Source organism: Serinus canaria, chromosome 20, assembly GCF_022539315.1.
Source record: "Serinus canaria isolate serCan28SL12 chromosome 20, serCan2020, whole genome shotgun sequence".
In the NCBI taxonomy this organism is placed as follows: Eukaryota; Metazoa; Chordata; class Aves; order Passeriformes; family Fringillidae; genus Serinus; species Serinus canaria.
The window spans coordinates 335,587-351,811 of NC_066333.1; the positions used below are offsets into that span (position 1 = coordinate 335,587).

The window sequence follows — 16,225 nt, forward strand, 5'->3', positions numbered from 1 at the left end:
TTTAACAAGTGCAGTTGTTTCAGCTGTGCTTGAAAAAGATCTTCACACAACAGATGGTCAGTGGAAAGGGATAAAAACTTACTCGTTAGCAAAAAAAAAAGTTTTAACTGCTTTGCAGTATGCAAAATCACATTCACTTCTGCTTCACCCTCATTCTCTAAAGCACTCTCTGCCTGGCATGACACCAGAGTGGCAGTCTAGGTCTAGTGTGGACTTCAGTGGTCATTGATAACCTGTCCAGACTTGGTGCTTGTGGCCTGGTGTTGCTGTGTACTGCAAGTCCATAAAACTAGTCATGTCTTCTGCCTTCTCATTGAGCCTTTATAAAATCCATCTTTCTCCTTGTTGAATTCCCTGACATCTTTTGTCTTTGCAGTTGATCTTTCATTAATACGTTGTTTAAGAACTACAAAGTATTGCAAGTTGCTCACAGAGCTCCAGCTCACTACAGCAGGGTATATCCTGCCTTACTTTGCTTTGTGGCTGCTTTTCTTAAGAGTCCAGAAAATGAGTTTTCATTTGAGGTGCTACTGCTCGTTCCTAACAAGATAAGTGTGACTTTACATACAGAAATATTTGGGGTTCATATGTAGTTACGGTATCTTTAAATAATGCAAAGACATACACTTGGATTAGGTAGGAAAAGAGTTCTCTTTAAATGCATTAGGATGTAAAGATTTGTATGTATTGGACTCTGCATGCAGCTTAATTGAACCCAAGGGTTGCCTGGAGAAACATACCTGAGATAGGCATGGTGTGAAGACTGGCTGCTGATAGCTGCAAATTGATTAAAACAGGCTTTGTGCATGTCATGGACTTCTCAATAACCAGACTTCTGTTTCGCTCTTTCGAACTGTAATTATTTTTTTATTTGAGAAGTTGTTTTGTTATGATTGTCTTGAATGCACTGACTAGTGACTCAAGATCTTGACCCTTCCATTTGTCCTTTCCTCCAAGTGCCTACAGTCAGATGCACCATCATCACTGGCAGGTAATTCTTTGTGGAGCTGAGGTGTAACTGTATTTCCTTATTTTAAGCCTCCGCCCCACGAATTCCCCATTTGTGGATGGGTACTTTTCACCTGGATCATTTCCACGATGTACTCCATAGCACAGAGTGTGCTCACAGCAGCTGAACATAGCATCAAGGTGATGGGGAGTGGCTGTAAAGTTCTCAAGTCTCCTTGACAGTTGAAGCCTGCTGTTGTGGAGCTATAGTACATTTTTTCTTGATGAGGAAAGACAATGTCATAATATATTAGTTTTATGTCTGATATTAAGTGCCATTGTTTTCTAATGCAGTGTGTTCATAATGACCCTAATTTTCATTCAGTGGTGCTACACAGTTGAAAGCAAAGTTAATGAGATTCATGAGCTCTTACTTTGAAGTTGCATTTGAAGTTCTGTTCTTCTGTCTTAATGGCATGTATAGAAAGCCTGTCTTCTAGGCAAGACCTTCTATCTACTGAGCACTTATGCCACCTTTTCAAATGGCTTTTCAGGAGGTACTGCTTAGAGTGAAAGCTTTTGAATCCATAATTCAGTCTGGTATGTGGTGGGTATATTTTCATCTTTATGATCCTTTTGTAAGCAAAAGTTCTCCAGTTTGAAAAGAATATATTTAAATAATTTTACCTTTTGGTTCAAATGGGCTTTTCTTGTACTTCACTAAATTAGGTAGATTTTAATGCTTAAGAAAAGGTGGCAGTTTCTAACAGATAAAAATTTCAGCAATCATGATTTTTGTCATTCCATAAAATTGAAGATGCTCTTGCTTTAGGAGCTCTGTCACACTTATCTCACAAGTTTTGTTTTAGACCTCTGGAACTTCTTATTCTTTATGCTATGCATAAAATAAATGGTGGGGGTTGTCTGGTGCTAGATTTAAAGTAAAGTACTTACTGCTTATAAAGTTATAGGAAAACGTGCAAAATTTAGAACAGTTGCAAAACCTTTTCTTTGCAAATTAAAATTTTAACACATAGAAAAGAAGATGGATGTAAGTGGTCTTCAGTGACCATGGTCTGAGATTTGGGAAAGAACAATTCAAATATAGTTGCTTTGCACTGGAGTGGAGACTCCAAAATTAAAATTTCCAGTATGTTACCTGACATTGGAATCAAAGCTTGAGTGAGCTGGAAGGGCTAATGTGGGACTGATTTGAGTTGTCTCCCCCTCTCTCCAAAGAACAATCTTGCCTTTGCTGTGGAAAACTGGACAGATAGGTCTCTAAATTCTGTAGTTGCTCTGAACAGAGAAGAAGGAACTGCTATTGCCTGCAGCTTGTATTTTACATATGCCTTACAGAATATGCCTAAACAGAATGACTAGGACTTCGTGGCTACTGGATATTTTCAGACAATACCTTTCTTAAATTTATCAGAAAGTAGTATGAGATCATTATGATGAAGCAGCTCTTCCCCCAAGTGCATGCTACAGTACTTACCTCCTTGAGTTGCTGCTGCTTTGGTCTTCAGGAAAGAATTGTCCTAACATAGAAGAAGGTAGTTGATGTTGTGTCCCCCTGGGCCAGAGGAGATGCAGGTATACCTGCCCTCAGCTCTCAGGTGCATTGCAGAGCCACCTTCAGACCTCTATTAGGAGAATTGAGATCTGTAGAAAATATGTGTGGATGTTTAAGCCTAAAAGGCTTTTTGAATCTGGGCTGCAGATGACTTCAGTGTTGCTCGTAGATGAAAGAGTTGCTTAGATATTGTGCTAGCTCAAATAGAGATGCTCTATCAGAATAATTGCTTGGAAATTAAGTGTGGTACAGTAGGCAAACTAAAAATTGCAGGTCTGTTCCTTTAGTTTCTTTCTCGTGGTACAGTATCTGTGACAATTAATGTCAGGTACTTACTGATTGCTGTAATAAAAAAAAAAGGAGTACAGATGCACAGAACATTATTAGTTGGAAGGGACCCACAAGGGTCATCGAGTCCCACTCTTAAGTAAAACTGGATTCTGTGCCCATATGTGTTAACCTTAAGACATGTTTCTTTCTTTGTGGTCCCTTCTCCTTTGCTGCAGAACCCCTTAGTTTACTGTTAAAGTACATCATCCCATACTGTGACTTGTGCCCTGCAGACACTGTAAAGAATTTTCTCTGAGGGAACCAGTTTTCTCTTTCAGATAATGTCTGTCTGTCCATGTTATTTTGTATAAAGTGCTTGCAAAAGGTTTTTCTTAATAAAGATTGTTGTTTCCTGACCTATAAAAATGTTTTTTTCCTGACCTAGACCACTCCAAGGACATGAGGCATAGAATAGTTTCGTTTCTTTCTTTGTTACCTGCAAGTCACAATTTTGACATCTTGACTTGGAGTTTGTCTTTATTGGTGACTTTCATTTTTTAGTGAAATGTATCCATTTGGAGATTTGCTAGCATTAGTTAATGCCTTTGGGCTGAACATACCTTCTGAAATCCAAAAGTCAAGACTTGAGCGCTTGCACTGCTGATGTATCCCCACATCATACCCTGGTGAAGCGCGCTGTACTTGCTGAATGCTGAAGATTTCTCAGGAGACACAAACCTCATGAACAAGTAGGGGAGTTGGTAATGAAAGTGCCATCTGAGGTGATTGGTGTGCTCTTAATAACTACTGAGTACTGATGTCAGCAGAATTCTACTGACAGTGATCTCAGGAGTTGATACCCATTGACTCCTAGGACATAGTTTAGCTCCTCTCAGAAATTTTGGTAATAATGGAAGCTAAACTCATTTTTTTAACTTCAAAAGCACTGCACAATATTAGGCTTTGATTTGGAGTGTGGGTGTAGTACAGTAACCTCAGTCTGGCAAGTTGCTGCCACTCTTGACTCTCCTGTGTTCCTTGCCATGAGAAAGAAACTAAAGGAACAGACCTGCAATTTTTAGTTTGCCTACTGTAAAAAATCTGTCCTTACTATGGAGTCCATATAAATCACTTAAAGAAGGAAAAATGTTTTGTCAGTAGATGGAAATTTTTTTACATCACCTCATTTTTAGAAAATTCTGCCTGCTCAGAGTTAATTACAGTATGTCCTGTTACTGTATAAACGACTCCATGCATGAATTCTTTACATGAGTAAACAAAATAGGAATTTTGTCCTTACTCGTGTTACTAATGAGAGCTGAATTGTGTGTGGGTGGGGTTGGCAAACTTGTTTTGACATCTTGGCATCTTGACATCTCAGGCATCTGGTTGTCTTAAATAGCTGTTCATAGGCAAACCTCTAGCCTGTTGTGTAGTGGTTGTAAGATTAATCCTTTGGGAAATTTTTGTTTCCTCTTGATTTTCTAGCTGACTCATGCCTCTTTGCTAGGCATTGGGTGTGCATGGTAGTCTACAAATGTGGGCTTTTTCCTTGGAGCCAGGGATGATCTGCATAAATGCCCTCTGTGTTTGCAGAGTTGCTGGTTGTATTTGGCTTATCAAGACAGTACTGTGTTTGGTTTCTGGGGTGTGACTGTAAGTACAGATGAAACATGGTCTTTCAGTTCTTGAAAATACAACTGGAAGTTCCCAACAAATGATCTTACAGCTGTGGATGGTACCTCTGTGTGATTCACATACTTGGGAATGCAGTCTCTGCTTCCTGTGAATGCTGAGTTAACTCTTTACCTGGGGTCCTACATCAGGGTTCCAGGGGACAGAAAGCTACTGCCTTGTCTGTCACTGAACCTCGATGTGTTTATTAGTAAGTTTTCTAAAACTCTGTCTGTGTGTTTTCTGCATGGTTGAGGCAATTTCATATTTTGAGTTTGTATGTGCTTCTAATATCCTTCATAGCCTCTGGGTCAGCTCTTTGTGTGACATAGGACACTTCTTCCAGGCTTAGGAGAGAAAGGCCTGAAAGAGCTCCATGGAAGAAGGCTGGAGGCAGTTAATCAGCAATCCTGTTCATCTCCAGTATCTTGTGGACATACCTCCTTTTCTGTTAGTGGTGTTCAGTGTCATCTGAGCTAGAAATTAATCTGTTCTGATCTCTAATCACACTGTTACTGTTCAAGGACAATGAAAGTGACATTTCCCAGGGTGTCAGGAGGCTTTTTGTGCCTTTTGTGGTTTCCCTGAGGTGGGACAGAGGTGTATGTGTCTTCATGGGACCTGCACAAGCAGCTTTAGGAAACACATGGGGATCCCCTGTGTACTGCTCATAGGAGTCTCTATGAGCGTGGTCCTGCTGTCACTAGCCTCACAGCCCAATACTCTTGTGACTGGGTGGAGGCAGAGGAGTAGGAAACCTTCTGGAGGGTTAAGGTTGGCTTGGGGAGACCAGAGAATGGAAACAGGTGGCACAACTCTGCAGGTGGTACTAATGCAGAAAATCCAAATGTGAGAAGTTTTAAAGCCACATGCCTAAATAAAAGGTCTTAGGTGTGTTTGCTATGAATAATTGTTCTTTGTTCTTTAGGGAATGATTTTATAAACTGATCTGAGTTATACTTCCTAATGAAGAGGAAAAAGGACACTTTAGTGTGGAAGGCTTGTAAGTTTGCATCTCCATGGCATCAGTTTTAATATTTGTTGTTTTGAAAGTTTAGGATAAATTTCCAAGTTTTAATCTTACCATCTCAAATTTACTCACAACTTCTAAAATGTATTCAGAGTGCTCAGAGATCTTCTAGACCCTCTAAACTTTCTTTTCAATGGAACAAAGATGTTTCAAAACCTAGGATCTTTGTGTCAGTTATGGGGGGGGGGGGGATGGGGAAGAAAGTATCCAGTGTATGATAGAGTACCATGACCCCTCTCCCAGGACAATGTGACAGCTTGCTGAGAAATCTTTCAGAAATTCATTAACCCATGTGTCATAAAAGACAGGATGTATTCTTGGCAAAAATCTTGAAATTAAATCTCACAAAGCTACAAAAACCCAGTGGACATGAAATACAATTTTGCTCCACCAAGATCTTGTGTGCATCTGTGTCAGCCCACAGGAAGCTGAGGCCTTGTGCTGTTGCAGACTGCTAGGATCAAGATGGCTATGGTGTTCTTAAATGTTAATTCATGAGACTGAGTTGAGCTGTTGGGAGAAGGGAAAGTTAGGAGGCCTAAGTGAAGGCTGTCAGGTCTGTATGGATTTTTGTATTGTAATTTTGAGTTTCACTGATGTGGTGTTCTGTAAATATTTTGGAAAATTATTCCAGAGTAGTAGACAGCCAGGAACGCTGCATAAAATATTGTTTGTGTGACTCTTCACCCTGGACTGAAATATATCATTGGCATTTCATAAACTTTGTTAGGGTACTGATGTTCCCACAGAGACTAGGTAGTATCTGAATCTTATTTCTCAGCTACTGTGTACCATGGGAAAAAGTTTTCTTCTGAAACTTTTCTTCTTTTGTTTTTGTCATCTGAACTGATGATATCTTGACCCCTAGTCATGGGAGTCCTCAGAGGACCAGGAAGTCAAAATAGACCTGATTTAAAAACAAGCAAGTAAATAAAGACAGTGCCAAAAAACCCAACCAAACAAAAAATTATGAAAAAATTTGCCTGTCTTGACAAAAGGCATCTTTTAGAGAGTCTTGTATGGTAATTGGGTTTTGGTCTAATTTCTGTCTTTTGTGGCTGCTGTAGAGCACTAGGGCAGTTGACTAGAAGATAAGTTTGGTTGTGGAAATAGTTACAAGTGGCTTTTCTTTTTTGTTTGGAATTTTTTTTTCTCAGTTCCCACTTCCTAGGGAGAGAGAGGACCAGGGAAAATGTCATCAGATTTCTGCATCTTGGAGTTTCTTTTGCCTGAAGAGATCCATGTGATTCTGAAAGCTCTAACAACGGCATCTTTTCATGTGCCTTGTTATTTCTTCAGCCTGAAATGTTGATCAGGGCCAGGTCCTTGATCCAGTTTCTTCTCCTAAGTGTGCCCTCTGGGACTCTTTCCCTTCCCTTCCTTTTTCAGTCACTCTCAGGTTCTGCTCACAATTGTTTCATTAAAGTGTGTTTTATTAAAGGGTGGCATGTTAATCTTCAGATGAGAAACAGGTTGCCTTTTTTATCCTCTGAACTTTTGAGGTGCATATGATGATAGAACTGGACGCCTTGGCTGTCACCTTGGCTACTGGGTCTCATTGACCAGGTTACTTGATGTAATACACCAGAACAAAATGGCAGCTGGTCTTGTTTAGTCTGCTGTCTTATCTGCAGTGCAGCTTGTAGTTTTTATCACCTTCACTGCTCTTTTTCTGTGCCCACAAGTCTTTTAGGAGGAGTTGCTACTTGCAGTTAGGAGGATGAAACAGTTTGATTTAATTTAAATAAAAAATGTAATCTCATATGAAGCCATGTCTGCATCTTAAGATTTTTATGAATTTTAGGTAGTGGTTCTGAATTCTTGTATCTCAGTCTTGATTGAAACACTGTTGTTTCAGTGGTATGTATTTAAAAACTGTTCTTCCTTATATGTGCAGAGCTGCTTTAGGTCACTTCTGTGTGTGTTACAAAGCACACTTTGGAGAACTGGATGTGGTTCCAACTGGGCACTTTTTCTCTTGGAGGAGCTAATAAATATCTCTGCCAAACTGAACTGTTTCTCTTTTCATCTTTTCTCAAAAAAAAAAAGTCACAGTTTTTCTGGAAGAATAGAGATTTGGGACTGCGTGGACATCCCCTGTTTATTTTTTAAAGAAAAGCCCATCAGCAAATCCACCAAAAGCATTGGAGGTTTTGGCATTTTAGTCAGGGCTAGGAAGGAGTTGAGCAATGTCTGATCAGAACCATTCGACATGGTCTGTCAGAGCTGCTGCTGCTGAAATAGACTGACTTTGGAAAGTATTTAAAGCTTGGACTTGGTCTTTGTTCTGTTTGTAGATGGTCCTCTACACATAACCCTCAGGAGTACCCCATATAGAGATGAAAAAGTAGAAAAGAGAAGAACTTCAACTCCTGTAAGTGCACTAAATAGTCACCGACATCCAATTAGAGACCAAACCAGGAACCACATAGCAAGAGCACTGCGAAGGCCTCGGGAAAGAGAAAGAGTTCAACATGGTACGGCTTTTGGTTTAACATGGAAAGGAAAAAGTCTTGAGAAAGTTTTAAACATTGTAAGGAACTGATAATATTCTGTATGCCTTTGTTATAGATAAGTAAATGGTTGGTTCTCACAATTAAGGGGTAAACATTATATGTATGGTATGTTACTGCAATGTGTTCCCCTACAGTATGTTATCATGGGATGGTCTTGGTAATCCAGGGATTTGGGAAGGTTGGCTTGTTACTGTGGCAGCAATCAGAAAGCAATCAGACCTGACCTCCAATCAGAATGCAAGAAAGTGATTTCTACCACTGCATAGCAAGGAAGGAGTTGACTGACAAGGCTCTAGGAGAGGCTAGAGATATAAAAGCCAAAGCATCCATCTTGAAGGTGAGCCAGCCATGTGGTGGACAGCCACGAGGGCAGTTCCCAGGCCTGCTTTTCCTTACCTAGTCCTTTTGTTGTATTTTTGTTACGGTTTAATAAACCCTTTAAGTTTTTTTAAGTGAGCAGTTCTCTCTCACAACTTCATTTAGAGAGAGTAATTTTGTATAAATGTATGGCATAAAATGTAAGCAGTGTTTTTTCACTTTGTTTTCATGTCATTTTGTTAGTTTTCATGGTCTCTGCACTGGGGTTTATTCTTCCCAGTCACTTGGTAATATTTATAGGATGCAAAAAGTACTAAAGTATCCAAGATCATTAAAAGGTTGTAGGTCTTAATTCTGTTAAACTCCTGTCTGCCCAAATCATTAAATATTTTAAGTAATCTTGTACCTACTGAGATACCTAAACTTAAAAGTGGCAGATGGCTAGGGTGGTGATGACCTAGGGTGATATATTTTGTAGGGGATTTTTTTCAATAGCACTTGTCCACTTCTGGTAGTCAGCAATTGCTACTAGACATCTCTGAAGAACTTCATGACTTTGACTGTTCAGTGGTATCATGTAAACTCTGTTTATACTGAAATCTACTCTAGTATGGGTGCGTAACAGCCAGATGGGATGGGGGGATGTATGTATACACACACATACACTCATAAAAACAATACATATATTTTAGTATTTTGTATGTATATAAATAATTCCCAGCATACTTCTAGATAACTACATCACCACTTTATTTCAGATCTTGGTAAGAACTTGAGTCACAGTGATGAGGAAAACACAAAATCTGAGGTTAGACTACTGTAGCTATGACAGATGTTCTGTGTCCCTAGCTGCCTGTGTCTGTGTTGTTCCGTTGATCATAGCAGACAGACAGTACTTAGCATCTTGTTTATTCTTGGGTATCCCTCACTGCCCTTTCTTGTAGCAAGGTCTGAATGAGATCCATCCGTATCTCCTCACTGTTCCTCACTCAGTGGGATGTGTCCTAAGTGCAAGTGTGGCATTTACAGAGGTTATAATGAATTTTTACAGTGGTGATGTGATGGAGGATGGTGAGCACTCATCCCAGTTCTTATGGGTCTCTGCCATTGAAGGAAATTGAAGTCCTTTGTCTTTTAAAAAAAACCTCAAACCATTTAAAAAGGTAGTTGTTTTGTGCTTAATTTCTAGGATTATGTTTCTCAGTGTATCTTTCTGTTTGATTATGTGAATCTGTGAGGATGCTCATAACCTAGAAAAGTCTCTCTGTCCGGTTTTATGTCAGTGAAAATTCATTACACCTCAGGGCACTTAGAAGAAACAGCTTAAAACAACAAGATTGTTTAGTACCTGGTTTTTTGTAAGACTCTAGTATAATACTTGAATACTTGTTCTTTGAAGATTTTTTTTTCATGGAAATATGTATTAACTGTGCTGTGCATTTCAGAAGATAGCTCCACAAAGAAATTTGCAAATATTTAGATTTTTTTTTCAGATTTTAAGACACATGGGGAAGCTTACGGACAAAGTAGATAAGGTGACAGTTTTTTTGTATTTATCTTGGATATTTTGATAGCGGTTGAGGAAGCTTACCACGTGCCCTTGGATACCTTCAGACAAATCCAGTAATCTGATCATGTGAATTTGAATTTTCAAATTAAAAGAAGGAAAATTTTCCTATCTCTGTTAAGCTCAGTTATTCTCTCTTTACCCTTCTGGAAGAATAAAATGGTAGAACTTCCTTTCATCTCTGTGAGCAAAGAGAAGGAAATGGTACCAAGAGGATCCTGACCATTGGAAGTACAGGAGATGAGAACAGAGGAAAGTAAGAAGGAAGTTGGAAGGACTGTGTTCAATACTTGAATATGCGCCTTTTCTTTTCCTGGTTTTTGTTTTGGTTTTTTTAATCTCCCTAAACACCGAGAGGTGGAAGACTTTTGTGCTGCCAGCCCTGCTGCCTTTAAAGCCCAGGTGCCTGGTGTGGCCATGTGGGTGAGCCCACTGAGGTGCTTTTGCTAACCTCATGCTAAGAGGGGCACAGAAATAGAAAAGTAGCAGGAAATCTTTGAGGACTGAGAGGGATGAGGAGATTCAGAGCTAAAGAGTCTCCTGAGGACGAGCTATTAAGTTTGTCCTGCATGCTTAGTGGAGCTGATTAAATCTGACTGCCATTTGGAGTTTCTCAGTGAACTGTTTGTGCTATAAATACTCAGCCAATGAACTGGGGACTTTACTGTTGACATGTATGAAAGGCGTTGACATAATATGCTGGTATTGCTGGTTTACTTTCTAAATGGTTATAGACAACCTAGGGTTCTCAAATGGTTTGTGGAAGATTTCTTACAGTATAGACTGTCTTCAAGTGCTTATTCAGATCTCTGTCATCTGACATTTAAATAGGTTTCTGAATGGGATGGTGAGTAGCTTAATCGGCCAAAGCACTCTGAGAGCAGAGCTGTTTTGAGATACAAGACATCCTTCCTTAATAGGTGTTGATTACATCTCTGGGTCAGGATAATTTGCATAAGAAACTGCTTAAGTATCTAGAAATTTGTGCTGGGACCTAAATCTGAAAGACAGGATGTAACCAAACACTTCGGTCTGGAAAGCAGGGGTTTGTTTACATGCCTTTGCAGCAGGCTTAAACTGAGTTGTGCATGCTCTGGAAGCATGCTTTGATGATAGACTTGATTAACAGCTGTCAGTCATTCAGAAATTATGGTGTGTTTTTAATTCCATAAAAATAGAATGGAGAACGGATGTTGAGAGAGTAGTTAAAGCCAGCTGAACTAGTTACTCCATTTTCAATATAAATAAAATATTTGATTGGGGAACTGAACTGAAGTTTGGGGTGTTGGGGTTTTGTTCTGTTACAATGCTAGTGAAATGTCCAGTCATAATAATTTAGAAAGTGGACATAACAAATCCCTCAGTCCTTTTTATGGTCTGAAGCATGTAAATAAGTGAGGCACCTACTGTATATTTGATGTCTCCTACATGATAACTTATATTTTGTTATGGACGCCATTCATTAGGCTTTCCACAGAGATGTATTTCCGATTGAGAGCTGGGGAAATCTGTAAAAAGTAGTTGTCTGTTTTTTTTCTTTTTCTTTTTTCTTCTTTTTTTTTCTTTTTTTTTCTTTCGTTTTTTTCTGTCTTCCCTTTGTCCATCTTTTTTTCCGCTTGGTTTCCTCGTTTTTCCTCTTGTTTCCCTCTTTTTTTTGTCCTCTTTTTTTTTTCCTCTTTTTTTTCCTCTTTTTCCTCTTTTTTTCCGCTTTTTTCGCGTTTTTCCTCTTTTTCCTCTTTTTTCCTCTTTTTTCCTCTTTTTTTCCGTCCGTTTTTCCTCGTTTTTGTATCCTCTTTTTCCTCTTTTTTCCCTCTTTTGTTGCCTCGTTTTTCCGCTTTTTTTCCTTCCTTCCCTTTCTTTTCCTCTTTTTCCCTCTTTTTCCTCTTTTTTTCCTCTTTTTTCTCTTCCTCTTTTTTTTCCCGTCTTCTTTTTTTCCTTCTTTTTTTTTTTTCCTCTTTTTTTTCCTCTTTTTTTTTCTCCTCTTTTTTCCTCTCTTGTTTCCTTTTCCCTTTTTTTCCCTCTCTTTCCTCTCTTTTCCTCTCTTTTCCTCTTCTTTTCCTCTCTTTTTTTCCTCTCTTTCCTCTCTTTTCCTCTTTTTTTTCTCTCTTTTTTCCTCTTTTTCCCTCTCTTTTTTCCTCTCTTTTTCCTCTCGTTTTTTCCTCCTTTTTTCTTCTCTCTTTTTTTCCTCCCTTCTTTTTTCCTCTCTTTTTTCCTCTCTTTTTGCCTCCTTCCTCTCTTTTTTCCTCTCTTTTTCCTCTCTTGTTTTCCTCCTTTTTCCCTCTCTTTTTTCCTCTCTTTTTCCCTCTCTTCTTTTTCCTCTCTTTTTTCCTCTCTTTTTTCCTCTCTTTTTCCTCTCTTTTTTCCTCCTTCTTTCCTCTCTTTTTTCCTTCCTTTTCTTCCTCTCTTTTTTCCTCTCTTGTTTCCTCCTCCCTCTTTTTCCGCTCTTTTTTCCTCTCGGTTTTTTCCTCTCTTTTTTCCTCTCTTTTTTCCTCTCTTTTTTCCTCTCTCTTGTTCCTCTCTTTTGCCTCTCTGTTTTCCTCATCCTGTTTCCTCGCTTTTTTTTCCTCTCTTTTTTTCCTGTGCCTCTCTTCTTTTTTCCTCTCTTTTTCTCCTCTCCTTTTTTCCCTCTCTTTGTCCCTCTCTTTTTTCCTCGGCGTTTTTCCCTCTCTCTTTTCCTCCATCGTTTTGTCCTCTCTTTTTTTTCCTCATCTTTTGTTCCTCTCTTTTTGTCCTCTCGTTTTTTCCTCTCTTTCGCGCCTCGTCTTTTTTCGCCTCTCTTTTTTCCTGTCCTCTCTTTTTTCCTCTCTTCTTTTCCTCTCTTTGTTTCCTCTTTTCTCCTCTCTTTTTTCCTCCTCTGCTCTTTTTTCCGCTCTTGTTTCCCTCTCTTTTTTTCCTCTCTTTTTTTTCCCGCTCTTGCTCTCTTTTCCTCTCTTTTTTCCTCATCTTTTTTCCTCTCTTTTTTTCCTCTCTTTTTTCCTCTCTTTTCCTCTCTTTTTTCCTCTCTTTTTTCCGTCTCTTGTTTTCCCTCTTCTTGTTTTCCTCTCTTTTTTCCTCTTCTTTTTTCTCTCTTTTTCCTCTCTTTTTTTTCCTCTCTTTTTTCCTCTTCTTTTTCCTCTCTTTTTTCCTCTCTCTTTTCTCTCTTTTTCCTCTCTTTTTTCCTCTCTCTTTTTCTCTCTCTTTTCCTCTTCTTTTTTCCTCTCTTTTTTCCTCTCTTTTTCCTCTCTTTTTTCCTCTCTTTTTTCCTCTCTTTTTTCCTCTCTTTTTTCTCTCTTCTTTTTCTTCCTCTCTTTTTTTCCTCTCTTTTTTCCTCTCTTTTTGTTCCTCTCTTTTTTTCCTCGTCTTTTTTCCTCTCTTTTTTTCTCTCTTTTTGCCTCTCTTTTTTCTCTCTCTTTTTCCTCTCTTTTTTGCTCTCTTTTCTTTTTCCTCTCTTTTTTTCCTCTCTTTTTCTCTCTTTTTTCCCTCTCTTTTTTTCCTCTCTGTTTGCGCTCTCTTTGTTTTCCTCTCTTTTTCCTCGCGTTTTTTCCTCTCTTTTGCCTTCCCTCTCCTTTTTCCTCCTCTCTTTTTTCCTCTCTTTTTTCCGCCTCCTCTTTTTTCCCACTCTCTTTATTTCCCTCTCTTGTTTCCTTCCTCTCTTTTTTCCTCTCCTTTTTCGCTCTCTGTTTTCCTCTCCTTATTTGTCCTCTCTTTTTCTTCTTCTCTCTTTTCTCTTTTCTCTTTTTTTTTTTTTGTTTTTTCTCTGTTTTCCTTTTGTTTTTTTGTTTTTTCAGGAACCTGGCCTTGGTTGCCTAATCAAGAAGTGGGAGGTGCTATTAAGAATATCTCACATGAGTAGACTACCTGTGTATATATTTTTTTGTTTTACTAATGATTAAAAACTTTATGTCTCAGTTCACGCTGTTAAAGGATCTGAGAAGAACAAAGACAAAAATCCAAAGACTATGGAGGAGCCAAGTCAAAGAAAAAGTAAAAAAAAGAAAAGGAGACCTAATCAGCCTGGTCAAGATAATTTTCCTTTCTGTAGATGAAACTGACGTTCATTTTTCTGTTGCATTACTCTCCAAAAAAATCACTTTAGATCACTGACGAGTCAGGCAATGCTTTCAAGATTTTCAGCCGTTTTCTTTTTTCTTCTTCATTTACGCTTTTTTTTATGAAATAAGTGATTTTTAAATTGGATTGACAAGATAATCTATTTCCTGGTTAAGCGTCCCTCATTAATGCCTGGATGGTGGCTTTGTCAGTATGGCTCGGAATTGGGCTCAGAGAATAAATGTCCTACTTCTAAATGAATATCAGTCTGTAAGTCAAGGCTTTTTCCCATAGAAGTGGGCTACCATGCGGAGCTTTGCCCAGTTTTAGAGGGTGCAGACGCGCCTGTGTACAGGCTGTTTGTCAGTTATGTTCAGTTCTGGGGACTGCCTTTAATGAATGCTGGAGTTTGGAAGCTTTGGAGGTCCCCTCATTTTCTTTGTTACTTATTATTCTTTACCTCACTTTGGGGAGTGGGCTTTCACTGAGTCCCAAGTAAACCGTCAAACCCTTATTACTTGTGCCTAAAGAAAGTAATTCTTTTTTTCTGTAATATTTAGGTAGCCCGATTGAAAAAGTCGAACGCCCTGTGGTTCCCTCTGTCATGTCTCATAACAGCTGTTTGGCACTACAATTAACAATGGCTGTAGTAGCCACATGGTTAATTCATCCGGTGGGAGCCCTTGAAGAATGCCTTTCCTGGGGCCACTTCAGCTTGAACTTGAGAGAAGCCCAAGTGGTCGAGGCAATGAATTTCTTCACTGCTGAAAACCAAGCTGCTTCTGGAAGAATTTCTGTTTGTGAAATGTTTAAGGATCAATGTAAAACGTCCTCGTTATTGTGGGGATGCGCCCAAGACTTCAAGCTGCTAGCATCATTTGTCAAACAGATCTCCCTAAGGAGGAGTTTTCTGAGAAAAAAATACCTACTCTTCTCGAGTTGGCTGGCATGAATAGCGGCAAGCTAAGCGGAGAGTGAATTGGAAGAGCTGTCAGGCCAGTCATCGAATTGGTACGAAACAAAAGTGTCACAATTTCTGATTGTATGTTGCTCCAAGTGTAATGATAAAGTGCAAATATAAATTTGTGGATTTAAAGGCACCAATCCCCTGACCCTGGTCAGTTTGTTGTTGGGTTTTAAATTTTTGCGTGTCCTTTGTTGATGTTGACCTTTATGGAATTCAGTCCAGAACGAGTGACGATGTTCCCAGAAAACTGGATGCTACTGGTAGCTCAGCCACCCTTGATTTATATCCAGTGGCTAGGCCTCCAGAGCGAACCATTCAAGGTGTTTTCTTCACACACTCTTACTCTGGGCTTGTCCCACGTGGTGCGTCGTTCCATCCATGACTAGGAAAACAGGTGCTTTCATCCACTTTAACCAGTCTGTGACGATTAGGGACGGTAGAAGCCTCGTTGATAAACTGGATGTGAGGGAAAATCTCCCTAGTGTGCTGTGTGGACATGCCTGTTACAAGCAAGGTATTTGAATCACCTTCTTCTCCGCCCTGGATAAAAGTTGGCCGGACAGGCCAGTCCTTAGACCTTTGTCACTTCTGGCGCAGTAAACAGTGACTGAGCAGCATAAATTGTCTGGTTCAAAAATACCTTCTTGCCCTGGCAGCTCTGGCACATCTTGCAGCAGCATCATTGCAGTCCCAGAGCTCTAGCATACTGGAACTGGCTCATGATGCATGCCGTTCTAAAAGAGTGGGAGGCTATTAAGAATATTATGAAGTAGAATAAATGTGTATATATATTTTTTTTTTACTAATTTAAAATTTTGTCTCATTTCAGCTGTTAAAGGATATGAGAAGAACAAAGAAAAAAAATCCAAAGACTATGAAAGATCCAAGTCAAAGAAAAAGAAAAAAAAGAAAAGGAGACCTAAGCCTGGTAAAGATAATTTTCCTTCTGTAGATGAAACTGACTTCATTTTTCTGTTTCATTACCTCCAAAAAAATCACTTTAGATCACTTAAGATCAGGCAATGCATTTCAGATTTCAGCCTTTTTCTTCATTTAGCTTTTATTTTATTAAATAATTGATTTTAAATTGTGATTGACAAGATAATCTATTTCCTGGTTAAGCTTCCTCAGTAATGCTGGATGGTGGCTTGTAGTAATGCTCGTAATGGCTCAGAATAAATGTCACTTCTAAATGAATATCAGTCTGTAAGTCAGGCTTTTCCATAGTAAGTGTGCTACCATGCGAGCTTTGCCCAGTTAAGAGGGTGCAGACGCCCTGTGTACAGGCTGTTGTCAGTTATGTTAGTTCTGGGACTGCATTATGAATGCT

At 39.1% G+C, this 16,225-nt stretch overlaps 1 protein-coding gene across 6 annotated transcripts in view; it reads left to right on the top strand.

The window, feature by feature from the left end:
* Positions 1 to 16,225, top strand: part of PHF20 (PHD finger protein 20) — a 77,390-nt gene that overhangs the window by 37,429 nt on the left and 23,736 nt on the right. For 4 of the 6 annotated variants that reach the window (XM_050982124.1, XM_050982126.1, XM_050982125.1 and 1 more), the window contains 2 exons: positions 7,796 to 7,975; positions 15,725 to 15,823. In XM_050982124.1, coding sequence (XP_050838081.1) covers positions 7,796 to 7,975; positions 15,725 to 15,823 — 279 coding nt within the window. The remainder of the gene's footprint in view (positions 1 to 7,795; positions 7,976 to 15,724; positions 15,824 to 16,225) is intronic. The other 2 variants (XM_050982127.1, XM_050982128.1) reach the window with 1 other exon arrangement.